Here is a 24,241-nt window from a genome sequence, read left to right as displayed (position 1 = left end):
AAATAAAATATATATCTAGATAATATAAATTATTAGTTTTAGCGATTTTTTTTTTGTTAATTTTAATAAAATATTTTAAATATTTAACAGAATATATTTTTAAAAGTTATTAAAAATAAATATTTATTAATTATATTAATATAAATTTAAATATTATAAAATATCTGTAAAATTAGACATTTAATAATTATATTAATATAAATTCAGATAATTGGCAACGGGTCATATTAGCGGCGGATCCCGCCGCTAATAACATTATTTCTTGTTGTGATAACAAATTGAATGCATGGATTGCGTCTCTTCAAGTGACCTATTAAGCCGCTCGAGATCAGCAATCAGCATCACGCCCGTCTAAGTCTCTGAGCAAAGTATAAGCTGTCTTGTTTTCCCGAAATCAGTTCGGAGAGGGTAAGTACCACCGAGGCTGCCTTACCCCGAGCTCACACTTATGCCAAGCTCGGGCCACATGATCCGAGGTCATCTGACATTGGACATACTCCGATGTTCTATCTTTTGAGCTTGCAAGAACTTTGAGGCTGCCCATCTTCGAGGTTGCCACCTGCTTTGAAGGTTCGGTATCTAGGTTACGAGCATGTATCTCGAACTCGCCCCTGACGGATCCAGCTTTCGAAGTTACAACCTCAAGTCTTGAAATCTGGGTGTAACATTTTACCCCCTCAAAAGTATTTGTTCGAATCCTATGAGAAGGAAACTTTTGAACTACTTTATTTAGGAACCGCACTATCACATATACTCGAGTGTAGACACACGTCAATTGATAATCAGGAGGGGGTTGTTGCTGCATTTCTAAATTTTTATAAGTCTCTATTGGGAACTTCTATTCCTAATAGATCTATAGTTCACAAGCGGCTGGAGCAGGAAGGGCCTTTGATTTCTCAATCCCAGGCAAATTGGTTGGTGCGAGATTATTCTAAAGAAGAGGTGAAAGATGCTCTAAACTCTATCCTTGATGATAAAGCTTCGAGGCCGGACGGGTACAGTAGTGCATTTTTTAAAGACACTTGGGAAATAACAGGGGCTGAGTTCACTGAAGCTATTTTATCATTTTTGAACTCTGGAAGATTGCTGAAACAGATAAATGCTACTACTGTGACTTTGATTCTGAAAGTGGTTTGTCATAAATCTGTGAGTAATTATAGACCAATTTCTTGCTGCAATGTGGTTTATAAAATTGTAGCTAAAATGATTTGTAAGAGGTTAAGAGAGGTTCTTCCTGACATCATTTCAGAAAATCAAAGTGGTTTTGTTAAAGGAAGGCGCATTGCTCATAATATTATGCTTTGTCAAGACATGGTTCGGGGCTATGACAGAAGAAGTGCTAAATCCGCTTGTTTGTTCAAGATCGATCTCCAAAAAGCATATGATACTCTAGACTGGGATTTTCTTAGAGAAATGCTTGAAGTTTTAAAGTTTCCTCATAAATTTGTTAATCTTATTATGGATTGTGTTGCCACTCCTCGATTTTCATTTTTCATTAATGGTGCTCTTCATGGATATATTTAAGCTCACAGAGGTTTACGTCAAGGTGACCCTATATCACCTCTCCTTTTTGTGATTGGCATGGAGTACTTGTCTAGAATCATGTCCAAGGTGGCTAAGGAGGCTGACTTTAAGTTTCACCCTAGATGCAAGAGTTTACAGCTCACTCATCTCTGTTTTGAGGATGACCTCCTTTTGTTCTGTAAAGGAGATTACAAAGCAGCTACCTTGTTGCTGAGGGGTTTTAAGCTGTTTTCTAATACGTTTGGGCTCAAAGCGAATATCAGTAAATCTACGGTTTATGGGGCAGGTATGGATACTAACTCTATTGATAGGCTTGTGGATTTATCTGGTTTTCCGAAGTGTGGTTTGCCTTTTAAGTATCTTGGTATGACAATTTGTGCCAAAAGAATATCTAAATCTGATTGTGTTTGTTTGGTGGAGAAGATGGTTAGTAGGATTCGGGTTTGGAGTAGTAGAAATCTTTCTTATGAGGGTAGAATTTTCTTAATTAACTCAGTTTTCCTTACTATAAATTCCTACTGGTCTCAATTGGTAATCTTACTGAAATCAGTTTTGCACAGTATTATCCAAGTGTGTAGAGCGTTTCTTTGGAAAGGAGTTGACTGGATAAGTGGTCCGAGCTATGTTTCTTGGTCTGATGTTTGTCGTTCTAAATCAGAGGGTGGTTTGGGTTTTAAAGACATTGAGTTATGGAATTTTTGTGCCATGGGTAAACATGTTTGGGACATCTCTTCTAAGAAGGACAATTTATGGGTGAAGTGGGTAAACTCTATCTATATCAAGCAAGGTGATTGGTGGGATCATGAAGCTCCTATTGATGCTAGCTGGTATTGGAAGAGGATAGTGCAAGTGAAAAATAAACTTAAAGCTGTGTACTCATTCAATGAATTTCAGAGTTTCAATTTTACTATAGCAGGGCTGGTTTCTAAATTGCATTTGATTGCTGGCAGATGGAAGTTTACTATGATTTGGGATAGATTTTCTATTCCTAAACATAGATTTATCATTTGGCTTGCTCTCCTTGAAAGATTACCAACACTTGACAGGATTCAGAGATTCAAAACGCTTCATAGTATAAATTGTGTTCTGTGTGGGAATTTAGCTGAATGCCATTCTCATTTGTTTTTCTCCTGTAGTGTTAGTTCAAAAAATTTGGTTGAAATACTTCAGTGGAGTGATTTACCTTACCATGGCCATGATCTCAAGAACCTTTTGAAGTGGATTGGAAAAAAGAAGCTCTCGCAAGGCAGAAGGAAGATAGTTTACAGTATCGTTTCGGCTGTGGTCTACTTCATTTGGCACAGTAGGAATAGTATGGTTTGGGACCAAAAGTTTTCCTCTATTGATGTTATTATTAGAAATATAATTCATAGTGTGAGTGAGAGACTTCAGAATATGAATTTAAGTAAGCTCAACAGGATAGATCTTATATGGGTGGATACTCTGCTAAGAGTATGTAATTAATTTGTAGGTTGTTTTAATTCTTTGTATTTGTTGAGTTGGAATACAAATCTTACTAATTTACCAAAAAAAAAAATATCATATACTCCATACAAATTTATCTTATATCACAATATATTACACATATCAGATAGCACAATCAATCATACAATTGCAACTTTTAAACTAACATGTGCAAGTGAGATAGTGTACTTACCTATATTGAAGCTCTTACTAACCGGATAACAAGTGATGGTGACTTGACGTAATGAGAATATCAGTATGATTACTTTTCATTATTGGCCATGTGTGACAAGTAAGAATCAACCAATTCAAAATTATGCAACTACACAAATTTGTCCAACAAAAACATTTTTGACCAGTTGTCATAGAAAATTCATAACAATTCATAGAAAAATATGAAAATTGCTCCAATTGAAAATAGACTCAATTACCTTTGTTTTAAGCTATTGCATGACCTATATTAATATAAATTTACATGTCAAATGAATCTCGTAATTTGGTCCAATAACAATTCTCGTTTGCAAACTAACACAACTTTGTTTTTTGAAATTGCAAAAATTATATAAACTTGAAAACTTAGGGTGTGATTGGTTCGCGATTGGAAAACTGTATTTTTGAAAAGTGGATTCTGAAATGAAAATCTGAATTTAGTGACTAAAAATATGTTTTTGAAAATGTGATTGGTTCAATGTCAGTAAACTATTTTTGAGTTTTAAAAAATTAAATCTGTGATTGGTATTAAATTTGAAAATATAACAGAAACTAAAATATGTGGGATTTTGGAAAATAATTTTACAAAACTGAGAAAACAAGTTTTTCTCGTTTTCTAAATTATAACACAATATTAAAATTTTGATTAGGATACAGTTTTCAAAAACACCATACCAATCATATATTTTAGTGGGTCCACTCATTTTGAGTTTTTGAAAACATAAAATCAAATCTAAATCTTATACCAATCACACCCTTAACGTTTTTTTAGTGATTCCAAAACCTATAAAACCCTTAAGATGTGTAGTTTATGAATACAAAATATCAAGATCTGATTCAAACAACAAAATTATAGATTTAATAAATAGTACAGATAGTACAGGAAACAAATCTCCAGCAAGTTAAAAAAATTTAGTTTTTCATATAAAATAATATACTTAATAGATTTTTGCAAACAATATCTTTTCATAAAGATACAAAGAGTCTATTTTAATATATTTCATAGACCAAAAGTATCAATTATAATCATGAATTCATATATTCCTCATATAATATTCAACTATGCAATCCTAGATTTCTCTATAATAACAACATCATATATGTACATATTTTAGATAACATTTACCTTGTTCTAGGAAAGAAAAGACTGAAATAAATTGAATTTGATGCACTTCTTTGATTCCTAGAAATTATCTTGAAGGAAAAAGAAGAGTGTAGATCTATCTCAAAATCTAAACAAGAATGAGACTTTAATTAAGTTCATTTAATATGTTTAAATAGGTTTGTTGGGGGGATTAGGAACTGTACAACACAGCCAATACAGTGCACAAATAATAGCAACAAAGAAGAACAAGTAATAGACAATTAAACAAACCCAAAAGCAATCAAAAGTAAAACACAAAAGAAATAACACCAAGAATACTTGGTTCAGATACAACCAGTTTGGTTGATCCTACATCCAAGGCTAGGCAACAATGCCTAAGTCAAATCCACTATATCTGAAACTATATTACACCCTCCAAACTCTCAAGATTACAACAACACTCATCCAATTTCTCTTGAAACACTCTCTCACTAGAGTATTACAACACAGTTCTTGCTCTCAGCCAAAATTCTTAGAAATTGAATACACTTAGGTTGATCAGGCCTAAAAATATATATAGGGTCGAGATACAAAAACTAAAGAGACAAACAAAAGCTAACTATAACTAACAACAATTAGTTAGTTTGTTACAACTTACTGGTGTCCACGCAGATGCAACTAGAGAAAACATAGATGCAACTGAAAACAGCAGATTACTGTAAGCTGTCATTTTACTAGTCTTTTAATTAGTTGAGGAAAGAAGTCACAATCTTCACAAAAGTTAAATTAGGGTTAAATAAAAACTAAGGGCTAGGATTAGAAATAGACTAATTAAATGGATGGTACGTTTTAGTTTTTAAATTTAATATTTGGGCTTAAGACCTAATTCCTGCAATAATTCATTTAAGAGACTCAATATCAAGTTGCTTTATTAAAATTAACATATTTTTTTACTCACAACTCAGAATTCACTAATTTTTAATGCGCTTGAAAACTAACTAAATTATCTTCAATTATAAGTGCAATAATTCTTCAAATTATAAATTTTTCTTATCCAAATTTAAAATTCAAATAATATTGTGTACAACTAATAATATATATTCCGACATATCTTAGAATTTCTATACTTCAAAATTCATAAACTATTATATGATTTCAAGTAACATAATACTAACATATCAATACTCAATTAAAATATAAATTCATCAATACAACATTTACATTCATACTTAACTTTTAGGCCAATAAAACAGTACTTGCACCTCTGTCGTAGCCACCTACAAATAACTTCGAATATATTGTTCAACTATATATAACTTATATAAATCTTGACAATTATTTTAATAGTTTCCATTATTATGAAAAGAAGAACTATTGGAGAATTTTGAGGCATGCTCATACATATATTGATTTATTTATTACACTCGAAAATTTAAAGATTTGTATACTTTATTTTTTTTCTTTAAACTTCGAGAAGATTACAAGTTTTCAACATTATTACATGTAATCCTTATTTATATGAAAATATAACGTAGTACGTAATACATATGATAGATCATAATTAACTTATTAAAACAATATATTTATAAATATTATATTTTGAAGTATTTAAGGTCGGCATTGTATTGATCGATCCAATTTTTGACGATTCTGGCCGAAGTCTGTCTTTGCTGGATTAACCAATTTGGATCAGTTGCTAAATTTTCTGGAACAAGATCCAAGCAATGAGATCCTGCATGCATGCAAATATGCCAATTAAATTTAATTATTTATATAATTAAACTGATTATTTATATAATTATAAATCCAATAATAATATATGTTTTTTATTTATTTATTATGAGGATGAGTTGATTTGAAACAAACCGTTGGTTGTTTTGACTGCGAAAATGCTATTGTTTATGTCTTCCAAAACCCTAGTAGGATGAGATCATGAAATTATTAATTAATAATCAAATTTAGTATACTAATAATAATGATCAATTAATGCATGAATAATAAAATAAGATTTATATATATATATATATATTACCCGCCGGCACTATATGGGTCTTTGAGGCCATTGGTGAAAATTATGTTGCTGCCAAACCTATATAGATCAAGCTTTATATTCTGTCAAATGCAAAATTCAAATCATTAATTTCAACCAATAAATTAATTAATATATCAGCAATAATACTTAAAGGAAACAACAATTCGATTCATATGAATATATAATAGGAAATTTATTTAGTGGGGTTCTTTTGTGTTCTCGATGTGTGAATAGTTTTCGGCGCAATTTTTTTTTATGATCGTATGTATATTGTAGTTATTTAGGGCATCCTGCAAATTTTTAGAAAATTTTAAATTATTTACAATATCGAAAACTAGGTTCAAACAGGTAGTTACTAATTCATGCGTGTGGAAAACAAAATGTTTGAACCTAGTTTTCGGCACTGTAAATTTTTTGGAATTTTTTGGAAATTTGCAGAAAGCTCTAAATAACTACAATATACACAATCTTAAATAAAAATCGTGCTGAAAAATTTTCACAGGTTGAAGCCCCTACCATAAAATGCTCCATAATAATAAATATAAATACATGTAGAAAAAATATAATTAAGGATTTAATTGAAGAATATATATATAGTAGGTAAAAATAACATGCAATGCACGTTTGCTTAGTTTTAAAGTTATAAACATGCTTATTCAAACATGTATTTTATTTTTATTATTTTTTAATTACCATATAAATTTTAAATAAATAAAATATGTTTAATATAACGTATGACATAAATGTATAAAAAAATTAGAGCAAAACATAGTCTATAATTTTAATAAAAATCAGTTAACTTTTTTTTCAATATATAATATAATGAATTACAGTTCTATAGTATATATAAATAATTATATATATAATCTCCATATATATGTCATCTAAACACAACATTAATATAGATATATATATATATTTACATGGCTACGTGACATATTGATTTAAGTTATAAAACATATGGTTTTATATTATTTTTAAATAATTGTCATTGTAAAATATCTCAAAAATATTTTATTTTAATTTTTTTAATTATTTATTTATTTAATTTAATTTAAGTTTAAATCATATTTACAATCTACCTTTAAATATAAGAATATTTTGTTAAAATTAACGAAAAAAAATAAATAACTGTTAAAACAAAAAAAAAATCGATATCTAAACACTCATTATATGGAAGAGATATACATACATGACCTCCATAGTAGGTAGTTGCCCAATCAGGGCGTGGTGGAACCCCATAAGACCATTGGCAATAGTTGATTCGATCTGTTAAACTGAATGGTGCAACCGGGAACATTGTATCATTGCCCACGCCCATGGGAAACACTATATCACTGCATGTCTATATATACATACATATATATATATATATATATATATACAGAAAATTATTTAGCAATGATCGATTACTCTAATTAATTGGTACTAAAATATTTATGATGAAAAGTTGTTTTAAAAAAATTAATAAATATTTTTATAGAAATATTGTAATATATATAGTATTTTCTTCACGGGGAGTACCAGTATACAGTTACAATTTCATTTTTTTTATATGATTTGTGTACATTGTATTTATAGTAAGCACTTCATCAGTTTTAAAAAAATTAATAATAATTTACAGTACCGAAAAAAGATAAAAAATTACATAACTAAAAACATTTAAAATAGAAAAAAAATGATTAGCCAGATTGTTTTTAACACAGATTGAGTATATAAATGCTAAATTTTAGAAATTTTGGTATTTTTTTCTAAAAATATTGGGTATTTAAATACTACATTTTAGTAACTTTAAGTATTTTCGTATAAAAAATTGAAAATAAAAGTATAAGCATTTTAACCACTATATTTACTCATTCCTTTTTAAATTTTACTTCTTGAAAGAGAGAAAGTGAGTTAATAAGTTTAAATTATAATTATATTAATATTTTATATATGTATATATACCTAATTAACCATTAGATTATTACAATCCAATAGATAAATATAAATCATTACATATAGAATTTTTTTTCCACTATTATGTTATATATAAATATATAGGGGAATTCTTCTATAAGAGCTTCACTTTAAGCCTTATCAGTCCGGCTCTCAGTGTTCTCGACCCGTGAATAATTTTCGGCGGGATTTTTTTTATGACCGTGTATATTGTAGCTATTTAGAGCATCCTGCAAATTTTCATAAAATTCTGAATAATTTACAGTATTGAAAACTAAGTTCAAACATGTTGCACGCGTGACTAATTCTTTTTTATGCGCGTGGAAAGCATAAAACATGTTTGAACCTAGTTTTCGGTTCTGTAAACTATTTTGAATTTTCTGAAAATTTGCAAGATGCTCTAAATAGCTACAACATACACTGTCATAAAAAAAATCGCACCGAAAACTGTTCACAGGTCAAGAAATACTAAGAGCCTCACCAATAAGGCTTAAAGTAAAACTCTAGTAGAAGAATTATTCTAAATATATATAATACAAAAGGTTAATATTAATTTTTATGAATTAATAAATTAACTATTACCTGCCAAGCCCAAGCCTCATTTGAATCAGCATCGGCAGGAGGAGGAATAGGATTGGGATTTGGACTGTTAACATAGCAATTAGCCCAAGGATCATAGGCAGAAATGCCTGAGAATATCTTGTCAAGAATGTCACCACCTTTATTATTGTCAATTCCATTACATATTTCCCTCACTGGGTATCTTGGTGGACTATTGTATTGTGCTGCGTCAAGGTATATTGAGTTCAAATAGGACGAAAGCTCTGAAGAATCCTGTAAAGGACTATACATATACACAAAAATTAATTCTTCATATAATTTTTCAACTTCTTCATCATACATATATATATATGGGGCGTGTCCTGATGAGGAACGCTAAAATATCGGCACGCCCCTAATTGAGGAGTGTAAAACAATTTTTACTCCAGTTTTCTTTAAGACGGTGTTTATTGTTGCAAATTTTCGATAAATTTTGAATAATTTATGGTGTCGAAATCATCATGGTTCAAAATCGTTATATGCATGCTTGTGTTTCTTTTATGAGCGTTAAAAAATAGATTATTTGTTTAAACTTTGAATTTGACACTGTAAATTATTTAAAATTTCTCAAAGAATTTGCATTAAGCCATCTATGATTACAATAAACACCATCGAAAAATTTCTTTGACAATAAATCTGAATAATGATTTTTTTTTTACTAATTTCAGGAGCAAAATGGAACTTTCTTTATTAGATATATTTATATATATATATAACAAATAAGTCTAATTATTACCGGCAAGTGTGAACTTGTTGCTAAGCATTGAAAGGCCATTAGCCATAGCTGCAACCCTGCTAATTTCGGACCATGACTGCTTTATGGTTTGGTAACAACTATCACTAGTTTCCTGCATTTACATATATATAAATATAAATATATATAATGCGATTTATATAATAATAATTAGAAAATATAACAGCGCTCCGCGCAGTCTTTTGTAATTATTAAAAAATATATATTTTAAAATATTTTTGGGACATTGTGGAGTGGTGATTCATTTTCACTATACTCGTACAACATGTTCTTTATATGAACACGTGAAGACATCTTGACCATAATTTTTTATTTCATGATGGTGTTCTTTGTTATTGTATAGCGAACTTCGTGTAGGTTTTTGAAAAATTCTGACAAATTAAAGTACTGAAAAGAAAGTTCAAAAAGCTTGTTGTACATTTACTTTTATTTATTATTATACGCTTTGCGTAGTTCTTTTTATAAAAAGTCTAAATTGTGTATAAAAAAATTTATATTTTGTGTAAGATTTATTTTGGCCAATTACCTGTTTGAAGTTTTTATTTTTAAAAATTAACTTTTAGATCTCGTGTTTTGTCAAAAGAATAAAAATTGGAATTGATATATTGATTATTTGAACACTGTATTTTTGCTCATTACCCGTTTTGACCCTATATTTTTTAAAATGAACCTTTAGACCATGTATTTATTTAAAATGTTCAAACTTCTTATGAAAATTAAATTATATGTTTATATAATTTTTATTTTCTGTAAGGGTTCACATTATTTTGAACCTTGTATTTTAATCAATCACCCATTAGAACTTTTATTTTTACAAATTAACTTGTAGACCTCAAGTTTTGTCAAAATATTAAAATAGAAATAGATAAATCGATTATTTGAACACTATATTTTGGTCGATTACTCATTTTGATTGTTTATTTTTAAAAATTAACCTGTGGATCATATATTTATTCAAAATGTTAAAAATTATTTATAAAAAGTCAATTATATAAATATATATAATTTATGTTTTCTATAAGGGTTCACACCATTTTGAACCTTGTATTTTAGTTGTTTACCCATTTTGACCATTAATTTTTTTTAAATTAACTTGTGGACCTTGTGTTTTGTCAAACATTCAAAAATAGGAATGTAAAGATAGATTATTTGAATCACGTATAATTTGGTTGATTACCCGTTTGAATATTTTAGAGTGCCACATAATGTCCTTGAAGCTCCTAAATAAATTTTTGATCAAATTAATATGTATATATATATATATTGATATTTTCAATTGTTAAGATATTTTAGAAAATAGAAAATGAATAAAAAAATTAGATTAAATGAGAAAATAGAAAGAGTGATTTGAAGAGATTTTAGAGTGTCACATAATCTCCTTGAAGCTCCTAAATAAATTTTTGATCAAATTAATATGTATATATATTGATATTTTCAATTGTTAAGATATTTTAGAAAATAGAAAATGAATAAAAAAAATTAGATTAAATGAGAAAATAAAAAGAGTGATTTGAAGAGATTTTAGAGTGCCACATAATCTCCTTGAAGCTCTCATTTATATATATATATATATAGATTTTAATAATAACTTACTCTAAAATTGTCTGAGGCGATTTGGTAGTAGGCAGTATGTGGTGTGATATCATCAAAGTAAAGAATTGGAGATGATGATGCCAAAGCTCCAAGAGCTATATGAGGATACTTCAATCTAAACCATGAAGCTAGCACTGAAAATTAACAAAAAAAAATTAAATACGAAATTTTGGATACCAAATAATATAATAATATATATTAAAATAAATTTTAAAATTTAATTAATTCGAAGATTAAAGTAAATGAAAAGTACTAACTTCCACCGTAGGATCCACCAATAAGGATGATGAGCTTTATAGGTTTTCTTGATATAAAGGAGAATCTCAGCATAGTCAGCTATGGCTTGAGCTGAGTGGAAGTAACCCAACCTGCTCGCATTCTTATTTACTGCCATCCATGATCCATATGGAATTGACTCTCCATAATATCGATGCTGATATATATATATATCACCATAATAAATATATAATTAACGGTTTGTTTTGTTAACTTTAATGGAATATTCTAAATTATCATATAAATTTATTTCAAAGAAGTAATGTACATTAACATATTGTTAATTATATGAAAATGCATTCAAATTAATACATAATATGTGTGTGTAATGATACCTCAATAAAGACGATGAGAGCTTTAAAGGAAGGGGCGCTCTCAATGAGAGAACCAGTATAAGCGACACTATCATCAATAGGCGATTCAGCTCCAAAGTACGCAAATATTGGAGCATTAGCACTAGGGCCACCCCAATACTTAGAGTTGACATAGTACCGTTGTTGGAAAGTATTGTAACTTTCTGGCAGATAGTTGAAATGATCCAACGTTTGGTTGTAATAAAACAACTTGTAATCTGGAGAAATCGAAACGGCCAGACTGGTTTGGAGTTTGCGGCGGAGGAACAACCTGTCTCCAATGGGACTTAGCCTTGGAACTTTGGTGAAGAACTTGCTTGTTGGGGAAGAAGAAGAAGAAGAAGAGGCATTGGTAGTAGTTGTAGTAATAATTAGTATATAAGAGACTAGTAGTAGTAGTTTAGAATTCATGGTTTTTGTATTGAATAATATATTGGAAAGGAAGAATTTAGTGTGTGATATTCTTGCTATCTTTAGATATATATATAGTGTTGGAAGCTAGAACAAGTAAAAATATAATTAATATATTGTAAATATTTATTTTTGGGATATTAGCACAGCAGAAAGATTGAAAAAGTTGAAACTAAAGATCCAAAAAAAAAATTACAAAAAAAAAAAAATTCTCACCAACATTTAGTTGTATGTACTTGCCATTAACAGGGCTGGTCCATGCTATATGGGGCTAAGTCAATTTTGTAATTTGGACCCTTTAATATATATGATTGTTTGTAAAAAAAAAGTATTTGCATCATAAATATCAATTATTTTTGTATTTATGCACTTATATATTCAATGTTTTTTTTTCAACTGTAAAAATACTGAATGTTACTATTTTATTGCATATGTCACTATCAGCATGGTTAAGTACTGATTAGAACACTTAGGAAGACACGTGTCAAGTTTCTATTGGTCTACGTTATATTTATAAAAAAAAACCTTATTAATTGATTTTAAAACCAAAAAACTAATTAAAAATATACTTTAATAATTTAATAAAATAAACATTAATTTTTTTCATAAATATAAAAGAATATTAAAAAATTAAAACATTTTTTTTCTTTTTTCTTTCTTCTTCTGGTACCCCTAACCCCAAATCTCTAATCTGCATCCTCTTTTTCTCCTTCTTCATTCTTGAATGAGAGTGGAGTGGATCTCCGTTGAGAACCAGATCAAGGGCTATTTCGAGGTTTGGCTTTAGGGATGACAACCTGCGGGGTTGGGCTTCAGGGAAGGCCACGGTGGGGCTAGGCTTCAAGGACGACTACGACAAGATGACATCTGCATATCAACGAGTTTTTCTCTCTATTATTTTCTATTTTGATGAAATTGTTTCTTGGTTATTTGCTTCAGATTTGCAAGGTTGAACAGATTTATTGGGGAAAAAATAGGTAGATGATTGTTGTTTTAGATCTAGTTTGTTGCTTTGTTGGAAAAAATTTGTTGATGAAGATGAATATTGCTTCAGGTCTGGAATTCATATTGCTTTATATGGTAATCACATGTTAATTAATTAGATTTTTGTATTCTTTTTTAAAATCAATAATTAGATTTTTATTTCAGTTTTTATTTTTATTTATTAATTGAATTTTATTTTTAATTATTTTTCTTATTATTTTACAATTAATAAGTGTTTTTTTTTAAAATATAAGGTGGACTGCTAATATGTTGACATGTGTGGCATTTTAATCAATGTGTACTATTTTTAACGGAGATGTAGTGACGAAAGTGAGTAAAAGATAACGTTCGATATTTTTGCCAACGAAAAAAAATATTGGGTATATAAGTGTATAAACCTAAAAACATAAGGTAATTATGCCGCAAATACCCAAAAAAAAATTTATATGATTTATATAAAAAAAAATTAGTACTAAAATATGTGGGTTTAGGGCGTTCTTGGAGTTGGATCCTAGACATAGACCTAGCCCGCCTATATTTAGGGCCGGCTATGGCCGTTAATTGGAACGCAATGTGGTGTTGTAATTGGTTCAAATCAAATAAAATTTATTTATTAAATAAAAATGATATCTCGACATAAAATAATTTTTATTAAAAAAACATAAAACCTAGCATCTTCATGGATTGTTTTTCTTGCTTTTTTGTGACATTTGTGATTTTGGTTCACAAATGTAAAGAAATCTATATATTTGGGTACAAAAATATGTGTTTGAAGGGATTTCTGATTTAAGTTTTTGTAATTGAGTTAAATATGGAGATTATTTGATTAAGTTTAGATTTGAATTATTTATGAACATGAAGTGAATAGTAAATAGGGTTTAGTCGTCATTATTCATTTATTTTCTAATTTATCCAGAATTTTTACTTTAGGTGAAATGTGAATTTGTTTAGTTTTTTTTAATTATTAATTTAAAAGTTTTGCTTAATTTTTAAGGTAGATTTTAAATAATTTTGCATTTATTTTAAGGTTATTAATAATTATTTATTCAATAAATAAATTTCAACATTTATACAATTTTGAATATATTTGTTTTTTAATAGTTATTTTGGACCCTCAATTTCAAATAATAATTACAAATAGAATCATTTATTTTATAAATTGGTAAAAAAAATTTGGTAAATTGGTAAATTATACATTATTTTACACACACATATATATAAGTTATGATCTATATGAAAATTATCATTGTAGTCACAACAAACTTCATGCAAGTTTTCAAAAATTTCTAAATAATATAGGTTGCAGAAACTTCAAGTACTCTCACATTCTTAATATTATGTTTGGGCCATGTTTTCGATATATTTAATTATTTAGAATTTTTTAAAAATGCCGAGGGGATTGTAGTAACTACAATGAACATCGTTGTATAAAATAAATTGGAGTATCACTATGGTTGTTAGCCATGGCCAAAATAATATTCTAAATTATCAAACAAAAAAGAAAATAATATATATGTTTACTTTTTTCGATGGAAAATAATATATATGTTTGATTATGAAAAGTAGTCTTTTTAAAAGAATCTAAAATGTAAAAAGAAAATCCATCATTTTTTTTATTGTTTATCAAGTTCGCACACACATACGTATATATTTTGGTGCCTGACTTTTATGAATATTCTTTCTTCGTAGGTTTGTGTATCGTAAATGTGTTTTCATATGTAAAAAAAAGGACCACGTTTTGTATATTCAATATAAAATTAATGAATATTAATGATTAATTATATCTGGGATTTATGATTAGTGGTCACCAATTAAAATTACTACATATTTAAAAACAAAAGAGATGAGAGAAAGTCTATATATATATAGCCGGCCTCATAAGCTGTTATCTAAGGCCTAAGCTTAGACATAGGAGGACCTGAAAATCTAAATAACTATTACTTAATTGTACAAACTAATTTTTTCGTAAAAAATTAATTGCAAAACTATTTGCGGCGAAAATTTCGCCACAAATACTCTCAGAATCGCCACAAAAACCCTTGCATAAAAAGTTGACTTTAGTGTTCAAAATACAAATTGATCTCGATCGTCGTCGATCACCCATATGTGGTATTCTAAGAAATCATTGAATGATTATGGACTATTCCATGCCTAGTCAACGGTCGAATTGCTATTCAGGGTGTTCTAAGAATAATAATTGCACTAATCAATAGTATTCTTGTTGACTTTAGTGTTCAAAATGCACGAATCGGTCTCGATCACCGTTGATCTCACCTATATGTGGTATTTTAAGGCATCCTTGAGTGATTATTGACTATTCTATTCCTATTCAAACGTCGATTCACTATTCGGGGTGTTCTAAGAATAATAATCGCACTAATCAATAGTGTTCTTGTTGACTTTAGTGTTCAAAATGCACAGATCGATCTCGATCACCGTCGATCTCACCTAAATGTGGTATTTTAAGGCATCCTTGAGTGATTATTGACTATTTCGTTCCTAATAAACGATTGATTCACTATTCGGGATATTCTAAGAATAATAATCGCACTAATTAAGAGTGTTCTTGTTGACTTTAGTGTTCAAAATGCACAAATCGATCTTGATCGTCGTCGATATCACCTATATGTGGTATTTTAAGGTATCCTTGAGTGATTATGGATTATCACGGACCTAATCAACGGCCAGATCGCTATTCGGGGTATTCTAAGGATAATAATTGCACTAATCAAAAGTGCTCTTGTTGACTTTGGTTTTCAAAATGCAGAGATCGTTCTCGATCATTGTCGATCTCAGCCATATGTAGTAGTCTAAGGCATCCTTGAGTGATTAATGACTATTTCGTATCTAATCAACGGTTGAATCGCTATTCGGGGTGTTCTAAGAATAATAATTGGTACTAATCAAAAGTGTTCTTGTAGACTATAATGTTCAAAATGCACAGACCGGTCTCGATCGCCGCCAATCAAACCCCATTTAATTTTTTTTCAAAGTAATTATTTTAAGAGTTTACAAGAAAGGCAAAGAGAAAATTAAAAGAATTAAAAATTGAAAGAAAAATTAAAAAATACTATTAACAGAAAGGTTAATTATTTTCTAAAAGTGAAAAAAATAATTTTGTAAAAGAGTACAACAAAATTTTTATTTTTCTTTAAAATTATTTAACTTCTTGAAACAAATAAATTTAATAAATTTTATTTTGTAGTTAAATAATGGAAAAGATAAAAATTGTTACAAAATTATTAAAAATTCAAAAGTATTTCCACGAACATGTCACCGCAAATACTTATAATTTCACCACAAATAACCTCATGAAAATAATCGCGAACATTTCCCTTCGAAATGGTTGACCAATTTTTTGACCTCATTAGTGGCAACCAATTTCTCCACAAATAACCCTAAATTTTGCTGCAAATAATGCAGATACCCCTACGAATGAATCAGATTAGCATGAGTTTTTCCTACCAAATCTGAACCCTTTTTGCGGCGATCTACTCGCAGGAAATATGTAACGCCCTGGATAGCCAAGACCGCTACACTGTGTGTTTATAAAGATGCAGGACTCGCTAATCAAGTCATTTAGTTAAAACTTGATACTGAAGCCACTAATGTGCTAGGGTTAAAAGGTTTTGGTCTCAAAAGTGTACATTCTATATAACAAAACACTTTATACATGGGATCCCAAAAAGGAATAGCGTTCGAAAGTCAGTTTACAAAATTTCCAAAGTTTAAACAACCATTAGCCATTATAAGGCAAAACAAACATTTTTGGTTCCAATGTTCCTGTCTTCCCCTCAACTGTGGTGGCTGAGCAATTGGTCATATACATTCAGCTCACAGAGCTCCCCAAGTCAGGGCTGATCAAGTTTGCCATTGCCTTTACCTGCACCACGTATCACCCGTGAGCCAAGGCCCAGCAAGAAAACATAATATGCTTCACAAACAATCAATAACATATGAATAATCCTTTAAGCATGATCAGACACTCAACATTCCACATTAATCACATGGCACGTAGTCAAAATCAAAGATGCAACTAAACATTAATAATAATCAAGTCACGTGATAATTAGGGCCGACAACTTAGGCCGCACCCTCTGTTTACCCCACTGACTCCGGCCCGCTTAAACCGAGCTCAGTGCATAATAAGCTGTCATCGGCTACCAATTGCCGAGCCGCGCCCTATGCGCTAGTGTAACCCTAGGCACTCTTAGGTCGTGGTTTACTGTTTACATGGCGTAATACCATCCTTTCAAAGCATACATATTAGGGAGCTCTTAGTCCCATTACAAATACACAACCGGGTGCAGTTTTCTTACCTTTAATTTCCACGTTCACTGACTACGAGCAACGACTCTCAAGCACGATCCGCTTCCTGGGCCCTAACTTAACACCTAGTCACAACCAAGGTAATGGATTCCATTAATATTCACACAAAAAAGGTTTCTGGGTACAATGCTAGCTTCCGGGAGGTCGAATTCCACCAAACATGGTGGTGGAATCAATCGCGAGCACCCTAGGTTAGGTTCCCGCACTTAAAATCCCCAAAAGATCAAAAATACACCTAAGGGTTGCGACCCCTAAAACCTAGCCGCGGCCCGCCCCTGAAATAGAGACTAAGCCTCTCTGAAGGCAGACACGCGCCGCGGCCCTGCCCTGTGGCGCCGCGGCGCTCCCCTTCGGCAGAGCCTCCCTGGCTCCTTTGCTTCGTAGGGCCGCATCGCTCTAGAATAGAGTCACGGCCCAACCCTTCGTGCTCAGAAAACCCACCATTACCAACATCCTAACCTTATTCAAAACCACCCCAAAGCACCCTAATTCCAAAACCCATTAATCACAAGACTTTTAGCATGATCCTGACAACATAATCCAACATAAAACCTTGCTTAAAACTCATTAAAATCCCATTTTGATTTCTGAAACCCAAGAACTTAAGAACACAAAAACCAGCAATGGAACACCAGAGTTCAGCCATTAATTCATGGATTCAAGCTTACCTCCACAGCAAAATCACCTCTCTAAGCAAAATCCAAGCCAACTCCCAAGCCTTCCCACCTTAATTCGACCTTGAAATTAAGAACCTAGGAACCCTTAGATTTCAACCCATAAACCTTATAATCAACTAACCAAAAACGAAATTCAATGCTTACCTTGGTTTATGGTTGAATTCCTTGGCTGAAACTGAGCTATTTCCCCAAAACTCCAGCCCAAATCATAAAGTTCTCAGCTGAGTTTCTTAGATTCTAATGGTTTTCTTTGAGAAGAAGAAGAGAGAAAAAGAGAGAGATAAAATGGGTCAATTTGTCTCTTTTGTTCTACTGGTTTCTGTTCTACTTAATCAACCTTGATTAATTAAGTTAATCCCAGGGCTCGGGGTACCGGAAACGTCCCCGAGGGCAAAATGGTAAAACTCCCCAATATTCCCGCCTAAGCCTCCTAACCTCAAATATATCTCCATATATTTATTTCCATGACTCGATAACTCAAATAATACTTACCCCAAGTCAAATATTAAGCCCCATTGTGACTTTCCCGTTAACTGACTCCCTAGGATCTCCTCAAATCGCACGTTGCAGATCTACCCACATAATAATGTGTTTCTCACAGATATAACATTTAACCACATTTACAATCATATAATCGCACAAGAATTCTTATCATATTATCATGCATTAAATCAATCAATTCACGCATAAATCAATTATGCCCTCCCGGCACACTGATCAAGGCCCTTAAGCCATATTAGTGATTTTGGTTCGTTTCAAAATAATTCTCTTTCCATGCAAATAGTTCCATAAATCTATAAAAGCACTTCTGAAGATTATTAGTGGCGGAATTCCAGTTTTGCCAAAAATAATGCCATTAGTTGCGGCAAAAAAAGGTCGCCGCAAAAGACTTTTTTTCTTGTAGAGTAACCTTGTTCAATCTCAAATCAGTTGGTGTTTATGTGTAGAAATAGTGGAGCCAGGATACTAACACTACTACAAAAAAGGGCAATTGTGTCATTCAACGCAGTTGCCTAACGCTGTTGAGCAAAAATTAGCATTTATGACTGTTGGGCACTGCCACAAATGAGGGGCAATTGCGTCATTACGTACACTAACGCTGTTTAATGGGGTCGTTTGCGTCAGTGGCCCATTGACGGTAAGGGGACATTTGCATCAGGGCCCCACTAACGCAAACGCCCATTACCGTCAGTGAACCACTGACACAACTGCCCACTGTTTCACAAAAACCTTCCATCGTCCCAACCGAGACCCATTTCCCCTAAAATTTCAGAAAACACTCCTTCAAAAACCATCAGACTACATCGAGTATTACAAACCTGAAGATTGGAAAAAAATTGTTGTAAAAAGACTAACCCCATATTAGGAAGATATGAGAAAACAAAAACAAAATGCTCGGGCTCAGAACAAGTATCCACATCACTCAGGGCGTGGTGGTTATGCACTGGTAGAGCAATAAATGGAAGAGGAATTGGGTCATGAGTTGACTGAATATGACAGAGCTGAGATGTGGACACGGGCACGGAGGAACAAGAATCGAGAAGTTATTGATGAAGAAGCTCGAGATGTGGTCAAGAAGATTGTAAGTGTTATTTGATTTTTTAAAATAATTGTAATGATTAATGTGTGTGTTAAATTCAAATCGATTTATTTACTATGTATATAGGCGGAATACAGGCAAAAAGTAGCAGAAGGAGAGTTGGTGGATGAAGGTTCAAACGATATACTAACAATGGCATTAGGCACTCCAGAGCATGGGGGACGTGTTAGGGGGGTCGGTGCACATGTCGCTCCCCGTCAATTTTTTCATGTCCCACCACCAAAAAGACTCAATCACAAACAAAAAGGTGTGGAAGATGCTCGTTATAAAGACCTTGAAGAGAAATGGGGTCAATCTAAAGAAATGGCACGTCAACAGGAGGAAAAGTTAAACCAATTGATGGCGCATATTGCATCTCAATAGAGTGGTGCATTTGGATCATCAAATGCATCTCGTTCGGGTGTAGGAGGAGCCTCAAACACACCACACGCACCATATGCCCCTCCATCACCGACACAGGCACAACATGCTCCGCCACCACCGACATGGACATCATATGCTCACCGACCACCCTCACAGCTACCACTTGCTCCTCCACCACCAACGCAAGCACTATGTGCTCCCCCACCACCACAGTCAAATTTTCCTGATGAGGTAATAGTTTCTTATCAATTCATTATTGCATATATTTGATACAGTAAAAATAAACTAGTTTATTGAAAAGTCTAACTGATTAATTGGAATGTAACAAATTAATCGTAAGTTGCGTCTTGGTTCGACACAAAATATAGTTGCAGAGGGGAAACTTTTAAGTACCTGTTGCACAGAAATACATAGCGTTCAACTGCCTCCTGGAAATTATCGTGTCAGAGTTGAGGTGGCCATTCAAGAGAACGCTAGTTTACCATATCCGCTTACAATGGAAAGTTATACATTGGTTGGACAAGCAGTCGAGTATGATGTTGGATGGCCACAACATTGGGTTCTTACTAATCAACAAACGAAAGAGCCACTTGCACCCTCTACTCAACAACCAAGACAATCAAAGAAAAGAATAGAGGCATTTACACAGGAGCCTACAGAAGTGCCTATCACAAAAATATTGAGGCGTTTGGTGAAGTTTATTGATAAATGGAAAGCTGACCGCGTGGTAGAAATTCCAATTGTTGAAAGGGTATTTGGATTCCAAACTATCGCTCTGTTAAGGAAAGATGATATCATCCATGTTATACCCAGATTTCGAGCTATAGTAAATATGACCTCGAAAGCTGAGTTCGCAATAAATGGTCTCATGAGGGTTAGGGCATGCTCTAGGATTGTAAATCGAGCCTGCAAAGTACGATACACGACCTCGAGTATCGTGACCTCGAAATGATCTCGACCTCGAAAGGGAGCTCTGAGAGCACCCTCTTCAGGAACAACTTCGGAGCAGGGGTCTTGAGCTCGACGTACTATCTCGAAAGCCACATTAGCTCGGGAGATGTCACTGGCTCGGGCGATGATGGGAAACTTGGGAGGCTAGAGCCTTAGAGATACGCGATCGCCGCTTTGAATATCAACAAGTATTATAAACATGAGATGTAATCCTCATTTATTAATGTAAATCCCCAAGAATCGTGGGATATTATTTAATCAGTTATGTGTTTCCTGGTCTTCAGGGACGTTTCCTTTTTTATCTGATTATAGGCATTTAAAGCCATTTATTTTATTCACAAAAGAGTAACTACCCAAAATATGTGGGATAGTATTCTGCATCCTTCTCTATAAATAGAGAAGTCATGCACCATTGTAAAAGACCGAAATTCTGATCCTTGAGAGAAAACTCTGGAGAATTCACACCAAAGAATTTTTCAGAGATAATCTTGAGATTAATAACAGAGACTCGTGGACTAGGCAGATTTAACTGCTGAACCACGTAAAAAATCGTGTGTTTGATTTGTTTGTTCCGTTTGGCCATTGTCATTTATTGTTTTTGTGCTCTTCTTTTATCTGTTGACGAAAAACGGCGTCAACAGTTTGGTGCTTTCATTGAGAGCCTCAAGCATTCATCCCTGAGAGATTCATGGCTACAAACAATCAGAACACCCCTGACGAAAGCTACCCAAGGCGTCCTGGAAAACAACCAATGGAGAACCCGGAGTCTGAGGAGAAAAGTGGGTCCTCTGATTCCCGGGGACCACCTCCACAACCAAGGGATGAAGATATGTACTACAATCCTGAACGTTATGTTCCTATTGTAGAACTGGAAAATCAGCAGTTGAAACAGCTGTTGGCAGAAGCCAACAAACGGAATGAGGAGTTGACTAGGATGGCCGCGGAGACGCAGGTGGCTCAGCCCCCGCCTTCGCACGAAAACCAAGTCCCTCCTCCAAGGGATGTGCATGTTCCTCCCCGGAGGCCCCGTGGACGTCCACAGAAAGATGCTGCCACAAGGAGGCCGACTCAACCTCCGACACCAGCAGAGCCATCTGCTCCTTCTAGGCCCCAGAGGAGTACCCGAGCTCGGGTCCCGCCTAATCCACCTGTGGAAGTGCCACTGAGAATAACCGAGCTCCTGCCGAGACTCGGACTCAGGTTCCTGGTAGTGCACCGAACGCGACTGACCCATCACGGGCAAATTCTGGACCCTCTAGGCCGAGGCAAGGGCGGCCACCACCGTCGCCTATACGGTTCCCTCAGTCTCCCGTAAGATATCCTTCACCTCCCCGTAGAAACGCTCAACCTGATCGAAATCAGGATCAAGGGCGTACAGGGGAAAGAAAAGAAAATAGGGAGACATTCCGGGAGCGGAGAGGCGCACCATCCGAGAGAAGTCAGACGTCTCGGTCTCGCACTGCGGAGACGAGGCGACGTGGGAAGAATCCACCACGAAATGACCGATCAATGAGTTTCACCAGTGACGAGTTCGGAGAGACCAGGTCCGTCAGTAAACGCGACCGAGGTCGCAAAAATACTGGAAGTCGCAAGAATCGTCCTGACCTGCGGAATCATCTGAATCAGAGCAGGGGAAGGGAGATCAGACAAATCCGGACCTAAGGAATCACCTAAATGGGCGTAGAGATCCCTCACGGAGGCGCGAGCCTGGGATCATGATCAATGACTGTCAATTCCAGACACCACCTAAGGACCCAGTCCAAGAGAGGATCGATCAGCTCGAAAAAGCCTTTAGGCTTTTAAAGAATGAACGAGGGAATGGTCGATACGAAGATTCTGATGAGGAGCTCGAGCCGTTTGCTCCCAATATTTCTAACACTCAGTTTTCCCAAGGGTTCCGAATTCCTCACGTCCAAGCGTTTGAGGGAAAAACCGACCCATGTAGCCACCTGAGTACATTCAACACTATTATGAGAGCTAGTAACGTAGGTTACGAGCTCAGGTGCATGTTGTTTCCAACATCATTGGCCGGACCTGCCAAGAGTTGGTTCGAGAAGTACAAGAGACACTCGATAACTTCATGGGATCAGTTGTCTAGGGACTTCAAGAAGCAGTTCCGGGCTATGATGGGAGTCAGGCCAGAGGCATCCACTTTGACCAACGTCCGACAACAGCCGGGCGAAACGCTGAAAAGCTACCTGACAAGATTTAATCTAGAGGTCGCCCGAGCTCGAGATGTGGATGACAGTGGGCACCTGATGGCTATCCGAGCTGGTGTTTTACCCGGAAGTGCCCTTTGGGATGACATGCAAGGGAAACCGGTAAGGTCAATAACCGAGTTTAACAGACGGGCGCAGAGATTTGTCAATGTAGAGGAGGCGAGGTCAACGCTCAAGGCGACCTCGCAGACCGAAACTACAACGATAAACGTTAACTCCGCCTCAACCTCGGCTGACCCAGCAGCTCCACAGCCTACCGCGGAGAATCCCTCCAAGAGGAAGAAGAGCGAAGGAAATAACCCCGAGGCTGAAGGAGGAAAGAAGAAGAAAGGAGAAAGGTATTTCTCCGTATATAAAGTGCACACCGAGCTCAACGAGTCTCGGGAAAACATATACCTGGCTAATGAAATCCAGGTCCTCTTCAGGCGTCCGGACCCAATGAGGAATCAAAAATCCAAGAGGGATTCCAGTAAGTATTGTCGGTTCTACAGAGACACCGGACACACAACTGATGAGTGCCGACAGCTGAAGGACGAGATCGAAGGGTTGATCTCGAGAGGTTATTTCCAGCAGTACGTCAAAAACCAGAATACTGGATAGACTACTGCGAGCCAGAGAATAGCCGCGCCTTCGACGGCGCAAAATAATAACTCCCGATCTCGGGAAGAAGATAGGCCCCCGCCGATTGATGGAGAGGACGTAATAACCATCTCGGGAGGGCCTCATCTCGCGGGAGGGGGGAGAAATGCTCAAAAGCGGTACGTGAATGAGCTGAAGACAGGGGACGGGTCTCCTTATGAACCCGAACCAAGGGCACCAAAAAGCCAAAGAGTTGAAACTCAACCTATAACCTTCACCGAGGAAGATGTCTCTCATGTC

At 34.0% G+C, this 24,241-nt stretch overlaps 1 protein-coding gene and 1 pseudogene across 1 annotated transcript; one reads left to right on the top strand and one right to left on the bottom strand.

Moving 5' to 3' along the window:
• The first annotated feature begins 1,581 nt into the window (after nt 1-1,581).
• LOC133819101 (uncharacterized) lies at nt 1,582-2,988 on the top strand. Its single transcript, XM_062252268.1, has one exon. It carries the CDS (start codon nt 1,582-1,584, stop codon nt 2,986-2,988), a length of 1,407 nt encoding a protein of 468 aa, XP_062108252.1.
• Nucleotides 2,989-5,713: 2,725 nt separating this feature from the next.
• On the bottom strand, nt 5,714-12,267 carry LOC133816881 (uncharacterized; annotated as a pseudogene).
• Between the last annotated feature and the right edge of the window lie 11,974 nt (nt 12,268-24,241).

This window comes from Humulus lupulus, chromosome 2, assembly GCF_963169125.1.
Source record: "Humulus lupulus chromosome 2, drHumLupu1.1, whole genome shotgun sequence".
Taxonomy (NCBI): domain Eukaryota; kingdom Viridiplantae; phylum Streptophyta; class Magnoliopsida; order Rosales; family Cannabaceae; genus Humulus; species Humulus lupulus.
The sequence above is the reverse complement of the archived record's forward strand: the minus strand, read 5'-3'. Positions and strand labels throughout refer to the sequence as shown.

What these genes read in the sequence shown, in the direction of transcription:
- LOC133819101 (XM_062252268.1), top strand. Translation starts at nt 1,582, where the DNA reads ATGGAGTACTTGTCTAGAATCATGTCCAAGGTGGCTAAGGAGGCTGAC.